Source organism: Mytilus californianus, unplaced genomic scaffold (genome assembly GCF_021869535.1).
Source record: "Mytilus californianus isolate M0D057914Y unplaced genomic scaffold, xbMytCali1.0.p SCAF_9, whole genome shotgun sequence".
NCBI lineage: Eukaryota > Metazoa > Mollusca > Bivalvia > Mytilida > Mytilidae > Mytilus > Mytilus californianus.
This window is the reverse complement of record NW_026262745.1, coordinates 57570782-57588427: the sequence shown is the minus strand read 5'-3', so window position 1 is coordinate 57588427 and position 17646 is coordinate 57570782. Positions and strand designations below refer to the sequence as shown.

General features: G+C 32.4%; 1 protein-coding gene across 1 annotated transcript in view; it reads left to right on the top strand.

Annotated features, from left to right (window-relative positions):
* The window catches only part of LOC127715964 (uncharacterized), a 29551-nt gene extending 16699 nt beyond the window's left edge, over positions 1–12852 (top strand). The window contains exons 7-14 of the mRNA XM_052222067.1: positions 422–654; positions 1279–1443; positions 1878–1940; positions 4877–5086; positions 7022–7192; positions 7699–7956; positions 9994–10087; positions 11230–12852. Of these exons, the coding sequence (XP_052078027.1) occupies positions 422–654; positions 1279–1443; positions 1878–1940; positions 4877–5086; positions 7022–7192; positions 7699–7956; positions 9994–10087; positions 11230–11557 (1522 nt within the window). The 3' untranslated portion in view covers positions 11558–12852. The remainder of the gene's footprint in view (positions 1–421; positions 655–1278; positions 1444–1877; positions 1941–4876; positions 5087–7021; positions 7193–7698; positions 7957–9993; positions 10088–11229) is intronic.
* The last annotated feature ends 4794 nt before the right edge of the window (positions 12853–17646 follow it).

Here is a 17646-nt window from a genome sequence, read left to right as displayed (position 1 = left end):
AAGAAAAAAATACGAGACTCACAAAGGCCAGAGGTTCCTGACTTGGGACAGGCGCAAAAATGCAGCGGGGTTAAACCTGTTGTGTGAGATCTCAAACTTCTCCCTTTAACTCTATCCAATGTTGAATAAACAAATACACAGCAATACACACAGTAAAACCCAGTTTAAAAGAAGTCTATATCTTCCTATTGATACATTTGTTTGGCCGTGTGTTTCCTCTCAGTATCTCCTACAAAGTATGTTACTACTTAAAAGTAGGCCACTAAAAAGGAACTCCTTTGTTAAGATTGCAGTCCTCTTCGAACACTATATAAAAAACACCATGACTTTTTTGTTCATTCCGGAAAATTTGTGTCAGAGATGATAACATATAGGTTCTGTTTGTGATTTCTTTCTATACAAATATGTGTATTTTTTTTAGTGAATCAAACTCGCTTATATTTGCATTTACAGGTGATCCATGTATGAATTATAAAGTTTTAGATTCATTGGATGAATCCAGACGATCTGCTGCAAAAAGTTCCGGACATTTATGTGATAATACGCTGGAGTCAGGATGGTACAGAATTATCAGCAACGCAGGCGAAAGAATGCCAACAGAATGTATAGTTGGCGGTTTCCGTTGTGGGACAATTTCATCTATATGGATGAATGGTAAAACCTAACGTGAAGATTGTATGGTTAATGTTCAATTATATGTTAGGGCGATGAAAACACTAACAGTCTACTATACGTCTCACTCAGAAGAATTATGAAATACAAATTTCTGTAAACAGTGCCGTTTGTTCAAAATTATTTTTGTTTTATAGATATTTTAAGCTTATATATTTCAGTAAGGTAGATACTCTTCTGAAAAAACAATATTTTAGCACATTTTAATCATTTTTCTCTCACTTTTTTTAAAAATTTAACATGCTATTATGTTTGAACAACTCATGTTTGAAAGACTTTTTTTAAATTTAAGACTTCATAAAAGATTTCAAGCTGCTAACATAATAAAGGGGAGAAAAAAGGCCACCTGCGTCAGATATTTAAATGTGTTATTATAATGTTAAATATATCAAAACATCTATACAATTTGAAAATCATAAATGTTAATGCTCCAGTAATTTATTTTAGATAAAGTATTTATGTACTTTGTATCAATGTCAAACATATACACTAGTTAATAGTTATGATTTAAAGCTATAATTTAATTACTTAATTTGAAACCTGCTTATAAATATTCATGATCGTGAGAAAATAAAAACGCCTTTAAATGTATTATTAATGTTATAGGATCCTACCCGGTAACAAATGAGACAAGATCAGTTACAGCATGTGCCGCGAACTACAATGGAAATTGCTGTGCCTATTCACATCAGATAAAAGTGAAAAATTGCACCAATTATCTTGTCTACAGTTTGGTTCCTGTAACCCCATGCTATCAGGCTTATTGCTTTGGTGAGTTATACATTGGGCAACGAATAAACAACATGAAAAATATTTTACCCGCGTTCTTCTTCATCAGTGGAGATAGATTCCAGTAGATCACAACATGAGTTGATGTCCTAAACAACGTAGACAACAATGACCATAAATATCATAATATCATGCTGTTAATCCTGTACAGCGATATCGGCTAAACCTTATTTTACAAGAAATTTAAGAAAAAACTGTTTTGTAAGAGTTTTTCATTATGATAAACGTCATACCCAATATATTCTAAATGCATCTACAACATTTGCAATGATGCTTGTTTTTAAAATCAAAACTAGCATATCATAATATAATTTAAAAATTCCAAAATGCTATTTAGTTCAATTTCATATGTTCAGGTATTTTAAAAACGAACGAATGCAGGAGTTATACATGTACAAATTGTATATATATTTCAGGGTCAGAGCTTCCCTGTCCGACCGGAGAAACGTCTGATAATGGTTTTAGTCCTGGATGTGAACGTAAGTATTGAGGATCACCCTAGTGTGTTAATTGTATTCTTTATTTGTAAAAACAAAATGTTATGTATTATGCTTTTTTTCTTCCTTCTTCCCTGTTTTTTTTAAAACATTTGGTAATATCTGACAATTGTGTACTAAAAATCTTTAAAAATAAATCGGTATTTGACAATATCTATAATTAGACATTTGGAACGTTTCTGTTTAATCAACAGTTAAATTATGTAGTTTTAAACTTACAATTTCTTGTCTGAAAACTAATCCCAGGTAAAATATGAATGATACCGATTTGTTACGTATTTCTCTCCTACTCGTATATTATTCGCTCATGATAAATTTTGGGCGAATTGTGTAACAGGTTTGAGGATAATTTTTTATTAAAAGAAACGAAAACGGACTGTTCATGTCGTGTCCTTTTATAGCCGACCATACGGTATGGGTTTTTCTCATTGTTGAAGGCCGTACGGTTGCCAATAATTGTTTACATCCACTTCATTTGAACTTTGGTGGATATTTGTCTCATTGGCAATCATACCACATCTCCTTATTTTTATATTGAGTATAGCAGTTGAAACTCTGTAATGTGAATTGTAGTCAACATATTATTATAGCATAACTTATAAACTACAATGCAAATATTTATAAGAAAAATCTAGTTCTCTAAGTTCTAAATCAGTGGCTACTTGATTGATCAAAGTCTGTGACCCCAAAGCAGCGCTACAGCCTCAAAAAGGGACAGCACCTGAGATCACCCCCAGTTTTTTTGGTGGGGTTCGTGTTGCTTAGTCTTTAGTTTTCTATGTTGTGTCATCTGTACTTTTATTTGTCTGTTTGTCTTTTTATTTTTGGCCATGGCGTTGTCAGTTTGTTTTCGATCTATGAGTGTGACTGTCCCTCTGTTATCTTTCGTCCCTCTTTTAAAGTAAAACGCCGAACAAAGTGTTTATTGTGATTGATAATGTGTTGACTGGGATATGGGAATATAATTACAGCTAGACTTCTCCCGCTTCGACTGTAAATCTGTAGCCACAATAGGAGGGTTCGTTTGGTTTGACTGTGTGTGATGTATACAAACGCAGCCCCGTCTGGTCGAAATGGGGACTTTAAATTGACCTCGTGTAAGGAGAATGCCACTCTGACCACTGTTAAGAACCCCTGCAACATTTCTGAGAAGTCCGTAGGTGTCCTGTTGCAAGGCGAACTTTCTACCCCTATCGAACACCGTATCCACTTTTTTCGGGGGGAATGGGTTTGGGGGGGGGGGGGGGGGTTACATATCCCGTGCTACATTCAGTTCGACCTATCTAATAGGTCTGCTATATTGTATTACATATTTATCTGTTCTCGTCCGGAAAATGCATGAAATATTTGCCACTGTAGTTTAACAAAAAACAATCAATCAATCCAAGAATATATACAATTATTATATTTAAATTTACCTGTGTACGTTACTTTATTTAACGCCATTTTGTCCTAGGTTAAAGTTGTCTTTTTGACATTGATACATCTTTTTTATTTATATTGTGTCATAGATCAAACTTATTCGTTCAGTGTATATTTACTTGTTTTTGTGTATTGTCTTTTTGATCGAGCTAAGCCATTTCAATTGATATTTAATTGTGAGTCTTTTTATGTTGTAATGTTATACCACGGTTTCAGATTAGGGTGAAGGTTGGCGCCTGTTAAAACGTATAAACCCGCTGCATTTTTATGCACATGTCCTAAGTCAGGAGCCTGTTGTTCAGTGGTTGTCGTTTGTTGGTGTCGTTCATAAATTTTTCTCGTTTCTCGTTTTTTATATTGATTAGACCGTTGGTTTTCCTGTTTGAATTGTTTTACACTAGTCTTTTTGGTGCCCTTTATGGCTTGCTGTTCGGTGTGAGCCAAGGCTCCGTATTGAAGGCCGTACTTTGATCTATAATTGTTTACTTTTTACACATTGTGACTTGGATGGATAGTTGTCTCATTGGCACTCATACCACATCTACTTATTTATACTTACACGTATTAAGATTACAAGGCTTTTGTATTGCCTTGAAACAATTTTCAGTTCACAGTCTTTTGTAAATTTTATGGTTTTCCTCCTAAAGCACAGTGGATCCTCATTTTGTCCTGGCGTAGGTTTTGGTTTGTTCTCATTTTACGTCTCTTCAAAAGTGGGTGCTTTGGAATTGTCATTATCTGCCTTTGGGCACAAATGGCTAAACTAGAATTTAAAAAAAAATGCTTATATGGTGCTTCAAATGTACAGCGATAACTTATAATTAAGATAGTATATTATGACATTATACAAATATTACTAAAGAAGAAACCGTCTAGGTGTTCTATTGGTACCGTCTTTGCCTCGAGTGCAGATGGTTGAACCCCGATAGGGTAAAAACAAAACCTTTAAAATTGCTGTTTCTCCGCTATCCGCTAAGTACGTGGCAATTTCTAACTACGAAAGGCCTAAATAAATTTTACTATAATTTTGCAATAATTTCACAGGTCAAATAATGGCCCTCATCAAATATACTCTTTCTCGATGATTTACACTCTCCCTAACCCATTACTTTGATATCATTTTTATTTATGGCATGCATTTTGTGTAGTCAAAGTGTAAGGCCAAAAAACATTAAATTTAAGTGTTCAAGTGCATACAAGTATTCTTTAGGCTTGTAGATGTCGGAATAGATTGCCTCAACCAGACTTGACAGTACTTTGTTGAACATTTTAGTTTTCAATGCTCTTTTTATTGATTTGACACATTCCAACTATTTTAATTCGAGATGCACTGTTGAGACTTATGAAGACGAAAAGCGCATTTCTTGTCCTAAATTATAAGCTTAGTATCTTTGGTGAGTCTGTATTATACTTATCTTTTTAATATAATAGAGGATTCTAAATGAATACGACATTGTGTTCACAATTAATCCACATAATTGATAATTATTTTTCAGTGGACCCTTGTCATAGTAGTAATTATGATATACTGAAAGGTGAATTGAAAAGATCCTCCAATTATACGCTGACTGTAAATGACGTTGCTATAGAAGATAGTCGACTCAGAACAGGATGGTATAGAATAGATAGTGTGACCGGAAATGACATTGTCAATTACAGTGTTCCCATGATGCAGTGCGGCACTCTCTATCCTCTCTGGATGAAAGGTTAATGTAATATATATTTTATAGATATGTCCAACTACGCTATTGTTAGATGAACATCCACACTTAAAATTTAGAAAAAAACATATATCTTTGTAGATTGCAATGTGTTAACAGAAGGTAAAGTGTCGTGTTATGTTATTTCTTTTATTGAGCAATTATATATTATTATTTTTTTTTGCGCAGTATGATGTTAAATGTGATATATTGATGCACTAAACGTTTGAAAAATAATTGGAAGTGTCAAAATGAGAACTTTTCAAAATACAGATTCAAAGTACGTACAACACGATTGTTTTTAAAAGAGATTGAAAATGCTATTTTTTAACAATTTCATCAAAATGCGTGGTGCTTAGGTTTTCTGTCTCTTTTTAGCATGTGTGTGTGTTCTTTGTGGCAGAAAACTAATTCTTGATGCTTTCATTTAAATTTACTTCTTTGCTAGATAGTTAAAATCATGGTTCACTGGTCAAAGAAGGATCTATTATGGATGTACTATATCCCTTTCACCGGTTAAGCAGATGTTCTACTTTTAAAGCATAACAGTAAATTGCATATTTAACATTGAATATGTATACCTACGAAATTTGTCAAAAACATTCACCTAACTAAACAAATGGACAAATAGTCTCGTCTGACCAGCCTTGGGAACTGGTAAGACATGATTGCTCACATTAGTTTGGGCCGATACATTGTGCTCAATGTCCTCCTTTAACCGTATGCCATGGTCGTGCTCTTTAGAAAGGAAGCTTATACAGAACATACATAAACCCCTAGTGATTATACTGCTAGGTTATGTTGAAATGTATTCAGAATAGAAAATTAACATTCAATTGAAAACTGATAAACTTTAATTTGATCAAAAGTGAGTTTGACTATCACGAATAAAACTTACATCCCAACTATTTTGTTCTAACAGGGGTGATCTGAGTCGGATCACCCCTACCAGATCACCCTACCTTGAGTTTCTTTGTTCTGCATGCTTTCTTTTGTTCTGTAACATTTTGGCAGGAATGTTGAACACACAATAAAACTAAGAAATATTTATTCGGAATAAAGACTAACCTTCAAAATTTATGTAGAAAAAAACCACGAAATTTCCAGTGTATATGCGGGTAGTCGAACTCAAAACCTTTAGCATATGAAGCCACGATTCATACCCCTACACCAGGACGACTGGATACAAACTCACTGTTAATTAAACATATTTAAACATTGCATCCGGGGCTCATAAAGGGTATATACTATATAGTAATATATAAAGTATATTATAATTAATGTATGGCATTCTGAACTAGATGTTATGAAGCGTAAATGTTTTTTTTATATAGTCTAGAAGAGCTGGGATGTAAAATAGTTATCCCACTCGGACTTGGTGTGTCAGTGTAAAATCACCCTCTGGCCTCCGGCCATCGGGATGATCTTACACTGACATACCGCGTCCTCATGGGATAACTATTACTGACATACTCGTGAAATCAGAGTCAATCGAACTGATCGCATGTAATTTTACTCGAAATGAAAACTAATTTGCGCTCGAAAACAAAAGGACCGATTCACAGGAAAACAAAATGCGATCATAACATGACACTGTACCTATTGTATTTTTTTCATGCTTAGTAATGTGTACAGGTTATAATTAGACGATACCTCGACTGTGACGTCACCGAATGAGACTTATTGCCGAATTTACACATTTGTTTTTTTGTCATTTCGTTGTCTTCCATCTTTTTGTTGTTGTTGTTGCCATGGTGTTGTCAGTCTCTCTTCGACTTATGAATTTTGCTTGTTCTCTTGATATCTTCCGCCTCTTTTTAAAGGGAAGATTATACTCTGTTCATCATTAAAAGGTTGATTTTAAAAGCAAACGGTCGTGCCTTTTTATGTAAAGTATTTTCAATGCAAAAACAATTAACTTTCAATCTGTACATAATTTAGGAAGTATACCAGACGAAAGAGAAAGAGATAAAACTGTAAATAGAAAAGTCTGCAGATCAGGACTGACTGGTACCTGTGTACAAGAATATAATATAAAAGTACGAAACTGTGGCACGTACAGAACATATTATCTGACACAATTAAATGTTGACAAATCAGCATACTGTTTCGGTAAGAGCTTAATGTTCTTTGAATATTGCTTATCTATGGACTCCTGTAAACGAAGTGATACGCATTATCATGGTTATTATCTAATGTAATAGTTTATTGACAAATGAAATTTACATGATTTTTTGCAATCCACTATAAAAAAGAACTGAAAAGACAATTTGTTTGTTGTATAAATCAAATTGATCATTAGATATATTTATTACAAAAGTACTGAGTAAAAATGGTCGAGTATTGTTTTCTAAAACGCCGTGTTAAGCAAAATATTCAAATTACCTATTGAAAATAAAATGGACCATAGAAGTAGAGGAAGAAAAAAAAAGGAACTAGCATAGACCAAAATCTTTCAAATTTACGTCAATTGAAAGTACTTTTAAACACAAAAAGGTGATGCATTGACTATTTAATCCTTTTATCATAACTATGTAAGCTAGGTTAAAAAGAGAAAAAAATAGAAAACGACCAGTAATATATCATTACCAACATTTTATAAAATTTTCAATGCCCAGGAATGTTGCCAGTACCGAAACCAACAACATTAACGACAACGACAACAACAAAACCAACGACAACAACAAAACCAACGACAACAACACCAAGATCAACAACAACTACTACAGTAACATCTACGAAGACATCTACAATGTTGGAAACAGCACGGGTAACCAGAGCAAAACCCATTTCATTCATATCTACGAAAACTTCAGGAGAGATTTCTACTACTTCATCACTGATTAAAAAAACAACATCACATCTTCCTCAAAAAGGTACAGAAAATTACATTTCTTTATTATATTAATACTTAAATTTTGTGTGATATATGATGATTTTTCTTCAATGAATATTTTGTTAAGAATGTACATGTTAGTGTCATTCGTGAATTTATCAAAGGAATAAAACAATTAACAACGTTTTGCATTGAAATAAAGAAGATACATGTTTTATGTAATAAACCACTGGCAGATGGAAGCGATTTTAAGTAAGACACTCAACAGAAGCGATTGTATGTACAGTTTTAAGACACCCGATAGAAACGATTGTCTGTATATTTTTAAGACACCCGAAAGATGCGATTGTATGAAATGTTTAAGACATTCGATAGTAGCGATTGTATACACATTTTTAAGATACTTGATAGAAGCGATTGTATGTACATTTTTAAGACATCCGATAGAAGCGATTGTATATACATTTATAAGACATCCGAAAGTAGCGATTGTATAGTCATCTTTAAAACACCCGATAGTAGCGATTGTATATTCATTTTTAAGACACCCGATAGTAGCGATTGTATATACATTTTTAGGACACTTGATAGAAGCGATTGTATATCTATTTATAAGACATCCGATAGAAACGATTGTATATACATTTTTTACACCCGATAGAAGCAGTTGTATGTACATATTTAAGACACCCGATAGAATTAAGCGATTGCATATACGTTTTTAAGACACCAAATAGAATCGATTGAATTTACATTTTAAGACATCTGATGGAAGCGATTGTATGTACATTTTTAAGACATCCGATAGAAGCGATTGTATATATAATTATAAAACACTCGATAGTAGCGGTTGTATAGTCATTTTTAAGATACCCATTAGTAACGATTGTATAAACATTTTTAAGACACCCGATAGAAGCGACTGTATATCCATTTATAAGATACCCGATAGTAGTGATTGTATACACATTTTTAAGACACCCGATAGAAGCTATTGTGTGTACATTTTTAAGACATCCGATAGAAGCGATTGTATGTACTTTTTTAAGACACCCGATAGAAGCGATTGTATGTACATTTTTAAGACACCCGATAGAAGCGATAGTATGTACATTTTTAAGACATCCGATAGACGCGATTGTATGTACATTTTTAAGACACCCGATATAAGCGATTGTATAGAAATTTATAAGACACCCGTTGTAACGATTGTATTTGCATTTTTAAGACACCCGGTAGAAGCGATTATATGAACATTTTTAAGACACCCGATAGAAGTGATGGTATGAACATTTTAAAACACCCAATAGAAGCGATTGTATGAACATTTTAAGACACCCGATAGATGTTTATATGAACATTTTTAAGACACCCGATAGAAGTGATGGTATAAACATTTTAAGACACCCGATAGAAGTGATGGTATGAACATTTTAAGACATCCGATAGTAGCGATTGTATATACATTTATAAGACACATGATAGTAGCGATTGTATAGTAATTTTAAGACACCCGAAAGAAGCGATAATATGAATATTTTTAAGACACCCGATAAAATTGATGGTATGAACATTTTAAGACACCCGATAGAAGCGATTGTATGAACATTTTAAGACACCCGATAGAAGTGATGGTATGAACATTTTAAGACACCCGATAGAAGTGATGGTATGAACATTTTAAGACACCCAATAGAAGTGATGATATGAACATTTTTAAGACACATGATAGAAGCGATTGTATGTACATTTTTAAGACCACCGATAGAAGCGATTGTTCGTAAGAGATCAGATAGAAGGGATTTTATGTGAGAAACCAGGTACATGTAGAAGCGATTATGAACTGAATTCAATTTCTAATATTGAAACTTTTAAATCAGTGTATTAACGTGATGTTTTCGTACATATGGCTGACAAATGATAACTTCAAAGGCCTGTTGAAGACAATTACAATACCGAAGATATACACAATAATTAATCCTTCATTACACGTCGTGTCTTTGGTGTATGTAGAAATGAAAGCCTGTGATTTTTTGTCTATCCTTTTTTTTTTTGTAATTCGTTTTGTCAATTTCAGATGAAAAAGACGAATCGTTTGACTTCCTTTCAATAGTTGGAGCTCTGGTTGTACTTGTTTTTGTCCTGCTGATTGTTATAATCGCAATTTTTATGTAAGTATGTTTAGTTAATATCTAGATGACTCATGAACTACATCCCGAAAGCAATAGACGATGAGCTACATACCTACATCGATTTTTGTTTTGTCCCACTTAATGAGTGAAAATAACACTTAACAGCATCATTGTACAACTTTGCATGTCCTAGTATGTCGTCCTAAACGACAAACACTTGACTTCCTAGACGAATACAAATACTTATAAAAAGTTCAATCAAAGGTCCGATACAGAGCATGTACATGTATATACATTACAGTATTAATTGAGAAAAATTTTCAAGATGATTTTAACAACTGAGTATAATAAATAAATATTCTCTATGCAAGAAGGTGCATAAATGATTATCTTTATCGAAGTCATTTAGTTCAGTCTGATGAAAACTGAGATCATTGATCATGATCAGCATGTTCAGGAATGTGAGATTCGAGTATTATAAGGAGCAACAAAGGGATGATTTTTAGTACGTTGGATTGATGCCAGACATATGTTACATATATTATATATGTTAAAATTTGATCAAAATTAGTTTCCTTTTTGTGTTTGCTTACATCATGTTCATTGTTTGTAAATTTACCAGAAAAGGTGATGGAAGTAATAGAAAAGTCTTATGTAATATTATTGATAATGTATCGATACCTTTATGTATGAGAAAAATGTTGTCCTGTTCGAATTATCACGCGTGGATTCGTTTACTGCTGTGTATAATTGATTTCGTATTCCTAACAAATCCTACATACAAGCTTATTAGAAATTTCTATTTCAATGAACACCTGTTTTCTTGGAAAATCCACAGTAATGAAATCCACGATAATTATTACCCCCGGATAATAAATAATTCACAGTAAAGAAATCCACGATAATTAGTACCCCTGGAAAATAAATAATCCACAGTAATGAAATCCACGATAATTAGTACCCCCAGATAATAAATAATCCACAGTAATGAAATCCACGATAATTAGTACCCCTGGATCATAAATAATCCACAGTATGATAGGAATATGGTAAGGAATAACGAATATACACCTCACTTTTATTAGATAAACATAACATCTAATTTGCTACTTACTTCTTTTTTGAAAATTTTCAAAAAACATTAATAAACCAACTTTTTAAGTATCAATTATTTATTTCAGATTGTTTAGACTGAAACCTCGCTGTCTGAAAGATATAATGAGATCATCACCACCAACTTATGAAGATACGGTGAAGACTGACAAAATGACTAATCTATATACACAACTGGAAGATACCAATCATTACTCTTGTATAAAGGACAATAATTACAACGAAGGCTACGAGGAGATTCCATATGACAAAAACCAGACTGTGCCGGAAAATAAACTATACTTTCAAAATATTGCTACAATGGCAATTTCAACTCAGATCGTACAGGAAAATAGGCTATATCTTCAAAATCCTATTACAGTGCCACTAGACAGTCCCGAAAAATCGAAGATTTGACAATGAATGTTATATGCAGTATAACATGTATGATTTTCTGTTTACATAGAATTTCTGAACTTGACGAAAGGGTAATACTAACATTACATTATCATGATTATATTGTTAAGGAAATGCAAATGACAGCAGACATTATTATTTTACACATATTTTGTATTATATTCATTCCTTCTTGCAAACTAATATGTGATATTAATAAATTATATGTAACAGAAGAGGGACTCACACATGTAGCATTTATAATATGTTTCTTGATATCTGTATCATACATTATTATGTGTGTTATTGTATGAATCAGCGTTGAAGATGAAATACATTGCATTCTTAAACGCACTGTAAAACAAAATACAAATTGAAGAAACTCACAAGTATCCAGTTTCGAGCAGGTTTATTATGTTGTGTTATTTTGGTAAATTTATACGTAGAGCTTTCAAATTTGTAGCGTGTTAGCAACTATATATTTGGTGGTTTCATAGCCGTTCTTTACTTTTCGACAACCATGCTTATGATATCCCTTTGACATTGATACTTTAGAAATATTGGGTTAGATGATATGTAATATATGCTATATGATAATATTTTGTTTCACGTGTTTTCTTAAGCTGGTTCTGTGTCTTTTGTGTTATTTTCAGGCAAATGCTTATTGACAATGTCTAATTTTCCCTGAAAATACTTAAAAAGACACAGAACCAGCTTAAGAAAACACGTGAGGGTTACTGGGGATTACAAATATGGTCATTTTTGGTCTTCTTCCTAGCGGCAGTAAAATATTTGTCACAGATGAGCGTCGGTTTGGCTGTGCGGGATGTATAAAAACGCAGCCACGTCCGATCAGTACGGGGACGTGTAAATCCAATGCCTCCTGTATAGAGAGTTCCATAATGTAAATAACAAATAATTTGTAAGAGTTTTCACTCATTCTGTTTACTCTGAAAAAAGACGAATCTAGCGTTCATGTTCATGCACGAAAAGGATGAAAATAGTGCTAGGATGTTGATTACTTATAACTTATAACTTATTAAAAGACCACTGATATTTTATCAGAGTTTCAATGTAAACAACTTTGGAGGATAGTATAGCATTCATAGAAAAATTATTCAAAATTTGTTATGAACTTCTATATTAGGTATTATCATTGTTAATATTCATTTCTTTCAATGTCTTAACCTAACACAAAACTTATACATGATGTGCATTTACAAGCTAGTTATGAGTGTTCATATATTCTGCATTAACATCGTTCCATTTCACTGTATAGTCAAATGAAATATCTTAAATAAACTGTATTACTGTAAGTTGTTATTAGTCATTTAGTTCTCTGAGAGTACATGTACTCTCATATATAGACATGAATTCTATGAAAGTACATGATCTGACATATATTGGCATTAGTTCTATGAGAGTATACATGATCTGACATTGTATCTCATAGATTGACAGGCAAATAAACGTTGCCAAAATCATGCCACCAACACTATCTACAAGGGTTGATTATAATATACGAAGATTGATAAAATGATAACAGTCTGTACATCTTGGAATATGATTCTTTGTTTTTGTTTTTCAAATTGTTAGAATTCATCAAATTAAACGGCTAATGCAATATCACTTTTCCATTAGCGATTTTCAGTCCATATCTCTGAATTTTCCAAATACAATTGAGTATGAAAATGGTTCAGAACGTTACAATATACAAAATAACAATATAGAATAATATTAGAAATATGTTACTAGCATGGACAGTGTTATTTTGAAACGTAATTTAACAGAACATATTACAATTTGCAGTTAATGATTAAGGATGTTCGCTACTCTTGCTTTTGACTCTTTGTCAGATATTCGGAATCATCTAGTTTTGTCTATGTAGTGCCAACAAAAAATTTGCCCGCTAATCCCCTGCTGTTCTTTTCATAATTTTACAAAGCCATTTTTGAAAATCTTATAAAATCCTTGTTATTTTTTCATACGTTTTAAGAAAAAGGGTGCCAATGTAAAATGTATGGAAAGTCTAGAGAGAATCATTTCCCGCCAATTTTTCAGTTGATCATATCTCAAAAATAAGGACACGGACCTGTCTTTTTCTACTTTTTAAGTTCCGTCATTTCTTAACTATCAATTTATCACATTCTTTTAAAAAGCTTGTTTTTTTTAACAGAGGAGCAAAAATCCTTAAAAATGAAACAAGTGGTTGGTAAATGCAGTTACATAGCATTCATACATTACATTACATAACATAACATAACTTAGCATAACATAGCATAGCATACATTTATTACATAACATAAGATAACTTTGTTATCAGCAATTATCTAAGTTTGTTTTTTATAATTCATTATTCAAAGTGTTTTGGACTTGTGTACTTTTAGCATCAGGAAATCAGAAAATGCAAATTATATCCATGATTTAAATTCTGATTGATCTAACAGTTTGCTTTATCAATACTACTTCAAACAAGTATAATTTAACGTTTACATTACCATTAATTGTCAGACATGGTGTGTCAACTTGTACTTTTATAAGCAGATGACTAGTTGTTGTGGAATTCTAAATGAATGAAAAAAGATGCGGGGTATATGTCAAAGAGACAGAGTACTGGAAAACGGATGCATTCTGCAGGACATTAAAACCTTTACATATAATGAATATATTTATATTAACGAAAATATCTTTTACGATTGGTTGTTGTGTTTAGAGTTCAGTGGCAAATAGTTCATGCTTAAATAGGCTCTGTAAAGTGTCGACGGGGTGACGAGATGAAATGTTTGACTGCCGCTGTATGTTGGACACTGATATAATCGATTCGTTTCGACTAGAATTGACTGTGTTTTACTATATCCCACACAGCCGAACTAACGCCCCTTATGGTGTAATAGGAGTTTTACTTGCATAAAGTCTACGGTTAGAGAAGTATATTTCTTTTCCCAGACGTGGACATTTTTCACATACATTAGTTAAAATTTTTATAGTAAAGGCAGATATATATATATATATTTTCTGATTTTTGATATGCTGTTTCTTTCTTTCCTGGTAAAATTTCACCCCTAAACTTCCTTATAAAATAATGATATTGTGAATTTGTTTTTAAATACGAATTATAAAAGATACGCAAATTTTATCTTTAAACAAATGGGTATACATTATCATTATCAGGGGAAAAATCAAGACTGCACTTTCTGTTACATATATTATTTTATGGAATTTTGAAACTTTTACTCGTGCAAAATACAATTTCCAAAATCACACGTAGACATTATAAATGCAGTGATTACTTTTTTTTTTATGTTAGTTACGTCATTCTGACCTACTTCGCTTTTTCATCTTGTAAAATTATTTAGAGTGAAAAGAATTTGGCAGTACTGACACTATTAACACCTGACTTTAACTAAGGATACAAAGGATAAATAAAATGTATCTTGTAATCGACCTTTCTTCTGTACAAATACAGGTCGACTGTCACAGATAACTCGAAGCGATAAACATACCCTATAAGGCTTGTACCTTACTTCTGTTGCGAGCGAACTGTTATGTTCAAGAAAAAGAGAGGCGAAAGATACTTAAGGGATATTCAAACTCATAAATCGATAATAAACTGACAAAACAAAAAAAAAAAGAAAAAGATCAAAAGATACACAGCATTATTCAAAACACAAAATAGTAACAATTCAATTTGGGGTCCTCATCGCGGTCTCGTTTATTAATTCAGAAACAAATTCAACGATTTAGATGGGAAACAAAATATACGTTGAGTTCAATGTTAAATTGCAGGATAAAATCAGTATTCGTACAGTGTCCGAAAATATAAAATTTATTTGTACTTGCTACGATACTGAAGTAAAAGGTCAGCGAGCCCCGATTTTATCTCTGTTTCTAAAGGTCGTCAAATAAATTTTATATTTTCCTACACTGTACGAATATTGTATGTTTAGGATAGGGTTTTTAAGGTGGAAAATGAATTACATGTATATCAAATTATGGAACTTTTTTGACAATACCTACGCTAAAAACAATTCTAAAAATGCGCACTTCTACTTGCCGGATATTCATCAGTTTGCGATATGTCGATTAGACATGTACACCAGTTGCATTCACCTTTTTTCGATATAAAAATGCATTTCCATTTATTTGCATGAAATAAACCCACTAAAACATTAATGGTAAAAATGTATCCCAGTTCTCAGATCTTCGAATATTTTTCTAAATCAGTGCGAATGTCATTACAAACACTTAGTCTATTCAGGAACGATTGATTCTTTTTTCTAGGAAAAGTTACTATTTTTATATAAAACTCGTTAGACACGCAACATGAACGAGAATTAAATATTCCAGAACCATTGATTGTTAAATGTAAAATTCTTAGTTGCTTAATAGGTTAAAAGTAACGTACAAAATGTAATTGTAGTTATTTCTAGTTATTTCTAGTATACTACATCAGTACAAGATACCATACCAGGCATTTTAAATATGGAATGTTTATTTGGTATATTGTTTCTGATTTCGTCTTCTGGTAAGATTTCTATTTTATTATAACAAAAAATGCAAGTTGTGTGAAAGGTAAAGCGGCGCAAAGCAGACCTTTTTCTCGAAAATTATTTTTACGAAAATCATGTGATTCAAACAATAAGTGATATTTGATGCGCGGATTTTTAACTGTATTGTCATGCAATTATTTTTCTGCGAGGTTTTGAAAAGATTGCTTATATTTTATTGATCGTGGAAAGTGAGAAAAAAATGTACATTGTAATACCTTAACACATATTTAGGCACGAGGAATATCAAATGTATATAAGAACCAGGTAAGTTCTTACTATATCGGTATTGCTTTCTTAGACAAGCATTGTAGTGATATATTTATAGATGGCTCTTGTATTTGCCTTACGCAGGTCAGAAACCACCTTTAAAATGGACAAAAATCTACGTATTTTCTCTAAAACGCTTTTAACTGGCTTTCTAGGAATTGTATTTTTTTATTGGTTCTCGGAATGAACTCTAAGTGCTATGATTTTATTTTGTATTATCTCAACTTAATAAAAAAAAAATTGTGAATGAAAATCTAAAAAAAAAAATCAATTTCAACGAAATAAATTAACCAAATAAACTGTTAACACAGAGATATGTCTCGCCTTTTTGTACTTTTGATAAAAAAAATGCAAATGTTGAAATTAAAATAGCAATACTTTAACATGTAGGTTATGCAAATATTCAAAGTCAATGAACCATGACTGAAAGTACATGGCAAAACAATCTCCATGGAAATCAGATGTGCCAATGCTTATACAACTGCATACCAAATACCATAGACTTATCATAAGTCGTTCCCTTTCAACATACCTAAACACAAACATTGACTTGTAAACTATGTAAAAGTTCCAAAGTCAATGAACCATGATATGGGGTGCGGCTATATAATCTCCATGGAAACAAGGCTTGCAAATGCCAATAAATTTGCATACCAATTATCATTGATTTAACATTAGCAGTTCATCTTAAACTGATCAAATCACAAACTAATACATGTAAACTAAGCAAAAGTTTCAAAGTCAATAGACCATGACTGAGGGGGCGGCACCAAATATTCTCCATGGAAATGAGATGTGCTAATGCTTATACAATTGCATACCAATTAATATTGGCCTACCACTAATGGTTCCCCTTGAACTGACCTAATCACAAACTTCCAACCACCACTATATTTCATCAGAAGGTGTATTGGGGGTGGGGGACTATTGCCAAACAAACTGTCTAGTCAGACGATGCGGTGATGACTTATTTTGCCAAAATCATCGCATTTTAACCAAAACTTATGCTAATTTACATGATACATGTAATTGACCTTTTGACGACAATATCGACATCAAAACAACAGTAAATTAAAGCAGCATCAATCTTAAAAAGCTTGAGAACCTTATGATATTTTATCCCAACGTTTGCATAAAGTTTGGTTTAGGTTCAATTATATTTTAGGGACTAATTTAGGCTTTACAGGTTTACTCTTTGAATCAAAATTGTAAATTTAGTTACAGTGGCGGAGATATTTGTGACAACTGACAAAGCTACCAACAACATACTTCTGGCAGATATCGGAGCATTTC